The 13,493-nt window shown below is 43.5% G+C and overlaps 1 protein-coding gene across 6 annotated transcripts in view; it reads left to right on the top strand.

Moving 5' to 3' along the window:
* Positions 1 to 3,807: 3,807 nt before the first annotated feature.
* ANKRD28 (ankyrin repeat domain 28) overlaps positions 3,808 to 13,493 on the top strand; it is a 186,399-nt gene continuing 176,713 nt past the window's right edge. For 3 of the 6 annotated variants that reach the window (XM_049710169.1, XM_049710171.1, XM_049710172.1), the window contains exon 1: positions 3,808 to 4,173. Coding sequence is in view for 2 of the 6 variants with exons in the window: in XM_033431993.2 (XP_033287884.1) it covers positions 4,147 to 4,173 (27 nt within the window). In the remaining 4 variants the exon portion in view is untranslated. The remainder of the gene's footprint in view (positions 4,174 to 13,493) is intronic. The other 3 variants (XM_033431993.2, XM_033431995.2, XM_049710175.1) reach the window with 1 other exon arrangement.

The raw sequence follows: 13,493 nt of genomic DNA on the forward strand, positions 1-13,493 counted from the left end.
AATTCTAGTTTCTCAGGATGGACTCTCAATACATTGAAGATATTTCCCATTGTTTTCCATAGCCTATTGTTGCTAATAAACCTGCTAACAGGTTGACTGTCATTTCTTTTAAGATAACTTGACTTTCCTCAGTGGTAACTCTGAACATTTTCTTATTGTGTTTGGTATTCTCTAATTTCACTACTATGTATGGGTCTCAATTTAAAAAACTTTGCTTGAGCCTTAGCATCTTCCTTTGATCTGAAAACTCATTTTTCTTCCAGTCTGACAAATTCTCACGCATCATCTCTATAGAGATTGCTTCTCCTTCATACTCTATTTCCTCCAGAAACTCTTTTATATGTATATGAGGTTTTCCAATTCTATGCTCTAGGTCTCTGAACATATCTTTGCTGCTTTGGCAGTTTATGATATGCATTTTCCATGTATTTCAGGCTCATGATAAAATCCATTTTATAATATAAGGATTATCTGGCTCAAAAGCCATCAATAGTTGTCTACTTCCTATCACATAAGCTATTCTTTTGGCTTTCCAGGTCCTCATGCATCCAGGCCCTGTCATTGATTAGCTAGGTAACAATGGGCACACCCCTTCTTTGGACCGCAGTTTCCTAACCTAAAAAGGTTACTGAAAAACTTAAATGATGTAAAGCATGTAAGGCGCTGGCAAATGCCCACTGTGGTTGTAGTACAGTAAGTAAACTTGGGTGTGGCTGCCTAGCTCACAGCAATTACCCTGGTGGTCACATCTACATGACATCTTTCCTCCCACTGTTTTAAACATGAATTCTCAATGGAAGCTGTCATCAATTCTCAGACCTTGCTTCTTTGGTTGTAGTGATTGGCTGAGGCATGGGCACATGAGTCTAGCCTGATTAGTCATTCCTTGAGACTTTTAAAATTTGAGATTTCCTTCATGACTGCACAGTACTTAAGATGTGAGTTGAGCTGCTGACTGCAGTAAGGGAGAATGAAAGTGACGTTTAGAAAAGGGTGGGGTGATAAGGGTGGGACAGAGAGATTACCAATACCATTCAAGTTCCTGACATCATCAGCTTTGATGACATGGGACTTTTCAATACTACAGATTCCTTTAATATTTAAATATTATATATATATATATGCCAGAATAACCTTATAATAAAGATTTAAAAAATAGTATCAGAATTTGGATATGAATCTTATTTCATTTTATTGCTCAATGACATAGATTTCTTATTCCTATTTTTCAGAATGATTGTCACCCTCTCTCCAGCTATGGAAATGTAGTTGCTGTAATAATAACATTAAATTTGAATGGTTCTGCAGAGTTCCCACAGCCTTTCATACCATTATCTTATTTGATTGCGTGAGATGAGTAGGCCAGATAATGTTATGCTTAGATTTTACAGATAGTGAAATTAAGATGCAAATTGGGCTTCCCTGGTGGCGCAGTGGTTGAGAGTCCGCCTGCCGATGCAGGTGATGCGGGTTCGTGCCCAGGTCCGGGAAGATCCCACATACTGCGGAGCGGCTGGGCCCGTGAGCCATGGCCACTGAGCCTGCGCGTCTGATGCAAATTAAATGGTGTTCAGGGTGGAGGAGGGTGAGAACCAAGCTGGATATTAAGCATTATCTATTGGGAGCTTGGAACCTTCTATGTGCAAGTTGTCAGGGATGGTGCCTTGTAAAATACTTTCATTAATTAATGTGAATTAGAAAATCTCAGAAGAGCCCTGAAAACTTTCATTAGCTCAATCCTAAAACCTATTAAAATGCATACTTGGTCCACAATTTACGCATACTCTCAAATGCACTTGTTTTCCCCAAAGTGAATCTTCCTCTTCTTCCTAATCAAGTTTCTGTTATGCTTTTAAATTCTAGAACTTTTAACTCAGAGGAGAGATTTTTGGGGGTGGGCTGGGGGAAGAGGGGGATGTATTAATTCCTGGCTAGACATCCACAGTGCTTAATAGGCTTGTGCATGAATGAGGGTAAATTCTTACACTCCTGGACTAAGAACTCTGTATTGGACATAGCACATGGGTAATTGTTTACAAAGGTGACTTGTGATCAAAAAGTACTGTAGCAATATTATCACAACATCTCTGTTGCGGAAAACTCAAGTGTTTTCACAGTATTAACTCCTTCACCCTCACTGAACTGATAGGAGAGGCAGGGTGGGAAACAGTATTCCTATTTTATGTGCAGGAGTTGATGAAGTAAAGGGGAGAGAGGTACTGAGGATGCAAAGCAAGAACAGTCTGGCTTCATCATGAGTGTTCCCTCACAGTTGTGAGGATCCCTCCATTTTAATTTGAAAATATAATTTATGATGAGGAATGTCATTTTAGATAATTGTTTCTATAGAATCAAGTCTTTGGTATGCCGAAGAATATTGGAAGGATCATGCTATTAGTCAGCAGTGTTTTTCATGTTGCATTCTGATATTTTCATTTTTTATGGGGCTAAAAGAAGTTTTTTGTTATAAGTGCAGCACTATAAGACACTGACAGCCCTGGCATAGGTCCCCTTTTCTCCCGACTGCCATTAGACCCAAATCGATCCTCTAAATAAAGTCTGTCCCAAGAGACACAATTGATGTAGGGAACAGGGAACTTTTTAAAACCAAGCCTGACGTCACACATTCGTGTTCTAACCATCTGTACCTTTTATTAACCAAGGGCTGGAGTCGCCCGGGCGGACAGACACGGGCGCACAGCAGTCTTCTCCCACACAAGCCTGGAATGGCAACAGTGTGTTGTTGCCTAAGAAAGAAAAGCCGTTTCAGAGCTGTGGGGTGGCGTGGGGGCGTGTGTAGCAGGGGAGTCATTCCTCTCCTCCTCCATCCAAGGATGCTATTTATTGGCAATCCAACACATCTTTTTTTTTTTTAAATTGATTTCTCTCGAGTGGGAGGCAAAACCCTTCAGATGCAAATGAAGAAAGGGGGAAAATGCAAGCCAGGCAGGAGGATTTGGGGAGAGAACCACAGCCTTGCTTCGGTTTGGAACCGCGGGTAGAGAAAGGCTTAGGCGTCCACACCAGTTTGGCTGCGAAGGTGCTGCCTTTCTGCTCAGAATGCCAGCATCGCCCCCCTCCCCCACGGTTGCTGCCCGCGGGAGGGCGGCCCCCCCAGACGTCCCCTCTAACCTCCCCAGGTCCGGAGGGGCGCGTGCCAGAGAGAAAAGGGGCGCTCTTTCTCCTTAGACAACGTGCCAGACTCCGCCAGTTCACGCTCCCCTCCCCCTCCCTCCGGCCCTGCCCTCCTGCCCGCCCCCCAACCCCCGGGAGGACAGCCGCTTCCCGGTGACCATCTCTCACCCCACTCCCTTGGCTCTTGCATCCTGCGGAAGCCCAGGGGCGAATCCTCACTCCCCCTCCACGTGCAAGTCCTGTTCGCCACCCTCCCCTCGCCGCTCCCAGGACGGCAGCAGCCCCCAGGTGCCCACCTCTCACCCCCTTTCCGGCCCCTCACCCCTCACCCAGCCCCTGCAGTCTCCTCCGGCTTTGGGGAGCGTTCTGCACGCTCCCTCCACGTGCGAGCCCCGGGCAGTTACCCCCCACTTCCCGGGACCCGCACCTCAAGCCCGGGCTCCTCCCACCTAGCCCAGGGCGCGCGCCCTGGGCACCTGGCTGCCCCTCCCCCGGCTCCGCTCCCTCGCTCGCCCCCGCCCAGTGCGCCCGGCTCCGCGCCCACCCTCACCGCTTCCTCCCCCGCCCTTGCCCATCCGGGAGGCGGGGCCCGAGCGAGCGAGGCGGCGTGGCCAATGGGCGCTCGTCTTACTCTGGCCTCTCCCCCGCGCGGCCGCCAATCGCGGCGGGCGGTGGTGGTAATATTGTGGAGTGGAGTTTGGATGCCGCGGCTGCCGCGGGCTGGAGCGGGGCGGCCGCGGGGGCTGCCCGGCTGTCTCGAGAAGGGGGCGTGAGGCGGCAGCGGCTGCGGAGACAGCGGAGGGAAAAAGGAAGAAAGGAAGGAGGAGGGCGGGGAGTCCTCGAAGAGGAGGTGGGATCCTCCGGTTCCTCACCTCTCGGCTGCGGAGGGCGGCGGGGAGGCGGTGCCGCCCCCTGCCCGCGGACTCCTTAGCTCACTGCCGCCGACCCGCCGCCTCCGGGCGCAGGCGAAGCTCCTGGGGCGGGAGCGGTGGCCGGGCGGCGCCGACCGCCATGGCGTTCCTCAAACTCCGCGACCAGGTAGGCGAGGGGCGGCAGGCCCGGGGGTGGGAGGGAAGGCGGGAGGAAGGGGGGGCCGGCGGTGTGGGCCGCTGGGCGCCCGCTCGGCGGGGCGGTGCGAGGGAGGCGGGGACACCTCGGGGGTCGCGGCGGCCCGCCTGTCAGCGCAGCCCGGCCGGGGGAACCCACGTGCCGCCTCCGGCCGCCGCCGGCGGAGGGGCGGGTCCGCGCTAGCGCCGGGCGCCCGCGTCCGGGTCCGCGCCTCCTCTCCAGGTGAGGCCGGGGCCTAACAGGTGGCTTCCCGCAGCCAGGCGGGGCGCTGCCGGCGGCCGTGACCGAGGGTCACGACCTTGCTGGCTTGTTGGCGTCGCCGGGTAGTTCGAGGCCGACTCTCTGGGTCAAAGGAGATTTTGCTCAGGGAGTAGTTATTCAACGTGCAAGTTCCCACACTTGTTTTCTTCTGACATCTTGTGCACCATCTTGGTTACTTTTCTTGACTCAGGAAGAGCTGATACAAGAATACCTGAAGTGCGGTAAACTGTCATGACTCTTGGATTGAGGAAATATTTCGTGTCTAGGAACGAAATCGCAACTGTATCAGAATTACTTGTACACCTGAAAACGTGGAACGATGTAACAAGGCTTTCAGGCGATGCAGAGGTTTCCAAACATCTGAATCTCTCCTTGAAGGAAAACGGAAATTAACGTGTGAAATATACCGAATCGCAGTAGACTCCTTAGTGCTGAGAATTTATCTTTGCCATTTGTTTTTCTGAACAGAAGATAGTGAACAGATTTGAAGGGAAGGTAATTGCATGTATTGGGAAACTATTCCGAAAGTGAGTTCCCCTTTTGAAAAACAGTGAGGGAAAAACTTGAGATATATTTTTCAGTGTTGTCTCTTAGTGAATATTGTACCTTAAATTCTGAATCTAAGTAGTGTCATTTAATAAGTGACTTTTCTGTTTAGGCTGATGGCTGAACTTGTGTATCATTTGGTATCAGAAAGTTTTTAGTTGGTGTTAACATCATCAGGACATGATACTTTGAAAAACCCTAGTGTTTAGTCAAGCTTATACTTTGTATTTCAAATTGTGGAACTGCATTGTCCAGTATGATAGCCACTAGCCACATGTGGCAACTTAAATTAACTTTAATTTTATTATTTATTTATTTATTTATTTTTGGCTGCGTTGAGTCTTTGTTGCTGTGTGCCGGCTTTCTCTAGTTGCGGCGAGCGGGGGCAGCTCTTCATTGCAGTGCACGAGCTTCTCATTGCAGTGGCTTTTTTTTGTTGTGGAGCACGGGCTCTAGGTGCGCGGGCTTCAGTAGTTGTGGCTCTCGGGCTCTAGAGCGCAGGCTCAGTAGTTGTGCACGGGCTGAGTTGCTCCTTGGCATGTGGGATCTTCCCGGACCAGGGCTCGAACCCGTGTCCCCTGCATTGGCAGGCGGATTCTTAACCACTGCACCACCAGGGAAGTCCCTAAATTAACTTTAATTTTAAATAAAATAAATTCAGTTCTTCATTCCTGCTAGCCACGTTTCAGGTGCTCCATAGCCCAACGTGGCTCTTGATTATGGTATTGGACAATACAGGTGTGGAGCATCTGTATCATCAGAAAGTTCTGTGGGGCAGCACTATTAAAGAATAAGAGGTAAAGCATAAACCAATTCCTGTACAGTTAACTCACGTTGTACTCTTAATGGTGTGTAACTCAAGATCCAGGGTCTCCACTAATCTTTACCAATCTAATGGCACCTTGTGGTTCCATAACTTATAGTTGAGGTAACAATTTTTGTTTTGTTTCTCGTCTTACGCTTTTGAAGAAAGTTGTTTGGATTATGTGTGTTAGAAATTTGGTGAACTTTTGGGAGAGCATCTCATTTTATTCATCAGATTTAAACAGAAACAGGATTGTATTTTCAGTTGGACATAAAATCCAATTGCACCTTTGCATTTGTGTATTTAGGAATTGCAGTTGTGAAACAATTGTGATGCTACTCCAGTTTTATATAATATCTATTAATACTTGGTGGTAAAGATGATATGTAAAATGTCACCTGTAAACTTGAAGGTATTTGGGCAAGTTAATGAAGTGGCATGGCTGGGGCCGGGGGGCGGGGGGAAGAACCTTGGGGTTTACCTCTAATAAACTACTAAGTAATTGGCTCAGGAAGGGAATAGCTGCTTTTAGAAGTCATCTTATGTGTTGATATTTTATTAGCTGTTAAAAGCGATGGTACAAATGAAATGGAATGCAAATACTATTTTAACCTTTCCCATCTACAGGACAGGCGGTTCAGCTAGACGAATTATTTTATTTGGAGGAAAGGAGGAGATCTGTTTAAGTACACAGAATTTTAAAGCTGAAAGGTAGTTGACATAGCATTTAGCTCAGTCCTCATTTACACTTGAACTAGGAGGTAGTAGAATCTGCTTTTCTATGTTATTTCCATGTACACCCTGTATTTTGCTTTTTTCCATCTTTGTAAATACAGTCTATTACATAGAAGCTAAACGTGGGTAGGGGTTGTTTTTCTTTGTGCATATAAGCATCAGGGGGTTCTAGGTGGTTTAAACATAAAATCAGTGAGTAAATAAAGCAGTTAGTTTTCATATCCAATCAATGACAATGAGTAAGACAGCTTTCCCTCATTTTGTGCCAACACCAATATGGGGGTAAGAAGTTACTACTGTGCTATTTTCTATTACTAGGTGAAAATAACTTTCAATTGTAAATGAAATGAAAAGAATTTGTTTCCTGTTTTTAGGAAACATCCCTGGATTTTTTCCCCCACAAAAAAGTGTTTATAACAGCACGAATCTGTAACAGTTGCAGGGTTTTATTCAACAGGTGTCACTGTCAGGTTTTTTCTCTTTGCAGTTACTAAAAATGTAATCATACATGGTTACATTTAAAATTTATTTTCCGGCTTTATTGAGATATTATTGATATATAACATATGTAAGTTTAAGGTGTACAGCTTTGATTTTATACATGTATATATTGTGAAATGCTTACCACAGTAAGTTAACACTTCCATCCCTTCATGTAATTACCATTCGTGTGTGTGTGTATGTGTGTGGAGATAACATTTAAGATCTACTTCTCTTAGCAGCTTTCAATTATGTATATATAATAGAGCATTGTTAATTATAGTTACCATGCTGTACATTAGATCCCCAGATCTACTCATTTTATAGCTGGAAATTTGTACCCTCAGACCAATTACAGGCTTACATTTTATCAGCAGTGATTCATAGTATACCCTAAAAAGAAAGGTAGATGGTCTTTGTTTGGTTCAGGGGTAACAAACTCACAACTGGGGAGTTAAATGGCGGCTGATACATGGCTTCAGTATCTAGGACACAATAGGGAGTGATGGGGCTCATGGCAAATAGCAGGTATGTTAGCTGCTGTTCGCTCCAGGACATTGTTTCTGTGCAGGTGTGCCTAGTATTTTTAGAACTCCAGTTTTTTGTAGGAAGCCAGAAATACAGATTCTTATGAAAAATTTCTATTTATAAGTGTTGGCAAGTTGGTAGATAACATTGAGAAAAATTCAAAGCTGTGGTTTAAAAAGGGGGACCAGTTTATAACCACTAGTTTAGATCAGCTTGAGGAAACAAACTGTTATAAAATTAGATTCCTATTAAAAAACAGTTTTCTCTGAGATAAAATAGCCAAAATGGTCATAAACTTAAAAAAAATTGAGATATAATTTGCATACCATGAAATTCACCCTTTTAAAATGTTCAGTAGTTTTTAGTATATTCACAAAATTGTACAACCATTACCACTGTCTAATTCCAGAACATTTTCATCACTCCAAAAAGCCATTAGCCGGACTTCCCTGGTGGCGCAGTGGTTAAGAATCCACCTGTCAATGCAGGGGACCTGGGTTCAAGCCCTGGTCTGGGAAGATCCCACATGCCCTAGAGGAATTAAGCCCGTGTGCCACAACTACTGAGCCTGTGCTCTAGAGCCCACGCTCCGCAACAAGAGAAGCCACCGCAATGAGAAGCCCGCGTGCAGCAATGAAGACCCGATGCAGCCAAGAATAAATTAAAAAAGAAAAAGAAAAAGTCTTTAAAAAAGCCATTAGCAGTCACTCCTTGTTCTCCCCTCCTCCTACCTCCTGGCAGTCACTAATCTACTTTCTATCTCTATGAATTTGCCTGTTATATTTCATATAAATGAAATCATACAATATGACCTTTTATGTCTGACTTCTTTTAGCGTGAATCAATTAGAAACTTTTATATCATGTTTAAGACTTTCTAAAAAAAGTTTCTATACTTTTGTGCTGTTTTATTGCCTCTGGTAGTATGCATATGTATAGTCTGGATGTTGTTTTTTTCTGTTTTCCGAGTTGGTTTTATAACTCAAGTTAAACTTTGTTTGCAGTAGTACTAAAAAGGATAATAGTTTTCACATTTGGATTATTTTTGTGTAGGAGCCATCTTTGTGTTCCCTCCTGGGTTAATGGTCATTAGGTAAGAATTCTTGCGGTACGCGGGCCTCTCACTGCTGTGGCCTTTCCTGTTGCGGAGCACAGGCTCCGGACGCACAGGCTCAGCGGCCATGGCTCACGGGCCCAGCTGCTCTGCAGCATGTGGGATCTTCCCAGACCGGGGCACGAACCTGTGTCCCTTGCATCGGCAGGCGGACTCTCAACCACTGCGCCACCAGGGAAGCCCATGGTTTTTTTTTTTTTTTTTTTTTTTTTGAACAAAGTTGGCATATCAATGAGTAGATATTGTATGGATGAGAATAAATCACTGTTTCAGATAGTAAGTTCTCACTTGTCAAGCATTCACTAAGGGTAGAGCATTATTTGACTTTTCAGTAGGAGAAAAAACTAGATGATCCTTGAAAAATCTTATAATTGGGGATACAGAATGTATGAAATGCCCCCAAAACACTGATGCCCATATGTTCAAGTATTCCATATCGAGTGTCTCCTTGCTTTGTGTTGGAGATTGTGGGGGACACAGGGTAGAGTAGCTACCATCTCTGCTCCTAAGAATCTTACTGGCTAGAAAATGAGTGAAGACATGCCTAAATAAATGCACAGCGTCTGAGATACTTCACATGAAAAGGTTTATAGAAGTTGAGGAAAAACATGGAGCATATTCTTTGGAAATGTAACTACTATATAATTCAGAAATAAGTGTGTTCTATGTTTCTTGACTTTTTTTTTGAATGCTTTGTATAATACAGTGTAGAACATGGAGTGCTCCGTAAGAGATGGAGATAACATGATTCTGAATTCAGAAAGGATCAGATGATCTGATTGTAGGCAGAGGGAAACCCTCATGGCAAGGGAGGTATTTTAGGTCCACAGAAAGGGTTTGTTGAGAGCAAACATTTGGGCAGGAAAGCAACAAGAGGGAACCCAGAAGGCAAGCCAGAAAAAGAGGATGGTATATTTCTGTTGGGATAGTTAGGAGATAGACCCGATTGGTGGGTGTAGTTGGAAAGGACTGGAGGTAGATTAGTTGAATTAACAGTGACTACATTATGAAGTACTTGGAATACAAGGTTAAGAAGTTTGGACGGATCGGTAGGTGATGGGAAGTCTAAGCTAGGCTATGAAGAGCTTCAGGGGGAATGTGCATAAATGTACTTTTCTCAAGAGGGTTCATAGTTTTATTAGATCTTCTGAGGGGCCCATGACACCCCAAAGTTAAATAACCGCTACATTACAGGTTTTAGAAGAGTAGATTATAAAAGACAAATAGGGACACCCAAGACTGGTTAGGTGGCTACTGCTGTAATTCAGAACATATGTAAAACCTTTTAATTTAGTATAAACTGAGTATATTAATTACTAAGCCAAAGTTTGAATGGAAATGAGTACATCTTTAAAGGATCGTTATAGCTGTAATAATGACTCACTTATGTGTACAATTATGTCTTATATTCATATAACAATTGATAATCTTTTTTGTTGCATAGTCCCACTAGGGTCAATCACACATTAAAATGCAATTGAACATTGATTATGGTAGTGAAAAAAAAGCAGATAATCCAAGTAGTTAGGTATGGGTTGTATTAGGTTTTTCGGCATTTTATTTCCTTTTCGTTTTTCTAGTCTAATGTAAAATTCATATACCTGGGCTAGACTGAGATGCCCCTGGAAAATGTTCTGTGCCTGGAGGAAATAGTTTAGGATTAAGCCTTTTTGTTCTGGATTATGTATCCTGTGGACAGTTCACATCAAGCCAATCACTGAGTAATACTTATAATTTAAAACGAAAATTAAATGAAATCTCCAGTTATTTAAACCAATAATGTTTTAAAGTGTTACAGTGTATTGTACACGATGATTAAAGTTCCCAAGTACTTTAGGTTTGATTTCTACTCCGGTCCCTAGCCCCAGTTCTTCGTTATACTATTGAGGGATTCATCTACCTTCCTTATGTGATACTGATTTTAAGAAAAGTTGCCAGGATTCTTCGTGTATACTGGTTGTCATACAAAACAAAGTCTAGATAGAATTACTACTCCCACAGCTAAAGTTCACTTATGCGCAGTAAATTTAAGTTCAGATTCTTAATTGGTGATGGTTTCATCTTTGATTTATTATAAGGTTAAAGGTTATGTCTTTTCTACTCTTGCGGATTTAAGGTCACAGGTAATATTAAACCATGCAGCACAGGACAAGATATTTAAAAAGGGAAATTAGGAAGCAGTTGCTTCTGACACAAATGCTTGTTCTGGAAGCCTAGAATGCAAGTTATTACAGTTGAACACTACATTTTTTTAAAAAATAAATTATTTATTTTTGGCTGCATTGGGTCTTTGTGGCTTATGTGCTGGCTTTCTCTAGTTGTGGTGAGCGGGGGCTACTCTTTGTTGCAGTGTGCGGACTTCTCATTGCAGTGGCTTCTCTTGTTGCGGAGCACAGGCTCTAGGTGCACGGGCTTCAGTAGTTGCGGCACGTGGGCTCCAGTAGTTGTGGCTTAAGGGCTCTAGAGCGCAGGCTCAGTAGTTAGGGCGCACGGGCTTAGCTGCTCCACGGCATGTGGGATCTTCCTGGACCAGGGCTCGAACCCGTGTCCCCTGCATTGGCAGGCGGATTCTTAACCCCTGAGCCACCAGGGAAGTCCCCTCTTTTCCTTTTGAGGGAGCTCCCGGATTAAAAATGATGAAAGTCAGAAAGGACCTACTTAGCTATCTTTAGTATTGTATTTTTATTGGTGTAAATTAATTAGGATAAAATCAGATAATTCAAACAGGACTTTGAAAGATTTTATGTATGTGTTTGGTGTGGATGTGTATGTAGATGGGTAAACAAAAGGCATCTATGTTGGATAGTTCTCTGAATGGTGAGAGGTTTCCCCCACTTTTTGAAAGCTTATATGCTAGGCGGTGTATAGTTCCAAGAGTGCCAGATTGGGTTATGCCAAGAGTGAGACTGGTGTCCCTGGGAGAACTTTATAAACAGCAAGGCAAGTGACATTCACATCCTGGAGAAATGGAGTTAGTTGGACTTCAGAGTTAACAACAGCTGGCTTTTAAGGGATGTAAAAGCAAACTGCAGCATGAAGGGTGGGCAGTGCAGTTGAAGCCAGCTGAACAGATCGGAAGAGCAGGTGTAGTATTAGTCACACAGAGCCAGTAAGTAGCCTAATCCAAGGTATAGGCAGGTAGTTAGAAACCAGCATGTCTGTTAGTTGAATGATTCACATAGAGAGTTCTGGAATCGAGAGACTTCAGTAGAGGAGGGCTGGGGGCTGTAACCTTGCAGACATTCTCATTTGATACTGTAGCGGGGACAACGGAGGGAACGTGGTGGGAGTATTTCCCAACTTAGAAACTAGTCTGGAGTTCTAAATGAAAAGACGATGCAGGTGTATTATAGAAATGTTTTGGAAGATTGTGTATATGTTAAATAATGGTTAATCCGCCTTGCTATTTTAAAGAAACTGTGAATTATTTTAAATAGCCTCTTAATAAAACAACTTATTTTTAATCTTTTATCATAAAGCTGAATTTCTATATATCATTTTCACATAAATTTAGATGTACTGACTTGATTGCATAACTATTACAAATCATCAGCAATACATGGATTATTTTGTATGTTCTGATGTATTACTGGTTTAGAACCTTCGGTGTTTTGGCTATTGAATTATTGCTTTTAAAATGTTGCTAATCAACCTGTGTGTGTTTTCTTTCCTTACTAACAATGTTCTACCTACCTATGACTCCAGATTCTATTATAGTCAAAAGAACTCCTTACCTGTTCACTTTCTAGTTTCCTCAAAGTCTTGGAGCCACAGTTTTGAACTTGGAATTCCTTTTGTCTGACCATAACTTTTTTCATCATTGGTTGTCCCGTCTTTTCACCCACAATGAAGCTGAGCTTTGCTGTGTTGGAACCTACTTCACCTAGTTGGTTAAATTCAATTTGGCCACAAACTGACCTCTTGAGAAGTCTTGAGCTCCTGATTGGAGCAGTATTGGCTAGGGTAGTGTTTTCTGAAGTGTGGGACAGCTTTTCCTACTGGTGTGTTTCTTGAGATTTTACGGGGTGACCTGTCTACTTGGACTTCCAGGTGTTGACCCACATTTCCTTGCTTCTAGTCTACTCAAGACCGTAGCCTGGTGTCCTGCTTCAGTCTCACTTTCCTCTGGCCTGTTTGGGGGTTTCCCAGCTCACTTCATTGTACCCTTTCGTATTAACCATTCCTACTCATCTTGCAGCTTTCATCTGTTTTTCCACCTCAGCCTCCTTTCTTAAACCCTTTGCCACCCTCAGTTCCTAACTTAAACACACCTCAGTCTCTTCCCCTTCACCTTGGTCTGCTGCCTCTTGGAATTTTTCATTCCTTTCCATTCCCACCCCTTCTCAGGCTGTGCCGTCTTCTCAGCAAGCCTTGACTCTCAGTGGACACTTTACCCACAGTTCCCCCCATTGGCGCTGTTAATGTCAGTCTTACATTCTTATCCTCTACCTTTTCCACTCTTGTCTGTAGCCCCAGTATTACCCTCTCAGGTTATGCCTTCATTCTTTCCTGTGGCTTTGCTGGGCAAAAGAAGCAAATGACTTAAAGAAAAGGTTAAGTAAATATTAGTAGATGTCATTCATGGATATGGAAAACAATTATGATAGTCTTAATTGAATGTCTGGAATGCTGGAACATATACTTTTAATTCTGGCTCATTTATTTATTCCCTTTGTGACCTTGGGCAAGTTATTTCACTTAAGTTTGTGTTTCCTCGCCTAGAAAAGGGAGGTAGTTGTGTCTAGCTCGCTGAATTGTTGAATTAAATGAGAGTGTGTAAAACCCCTGGCACATAATTGGCACTTGATAAATGGCAGCCATT

Source organism: Orcinus orca, chromosome 5 (assembly GCF_937001465.1).
Source record: "Orcinus orca chromosome 5, mOrcOrc1.1, whole genome shotgun sequence".
In the NCBI taxonomy this organism is placed as follows: domain Eukaryota; kingdom Metazoa; phylum Chordata; class Mammalia; order Artiodactyla; family Delphinidae; genus Orcinus; species Orcinus orca.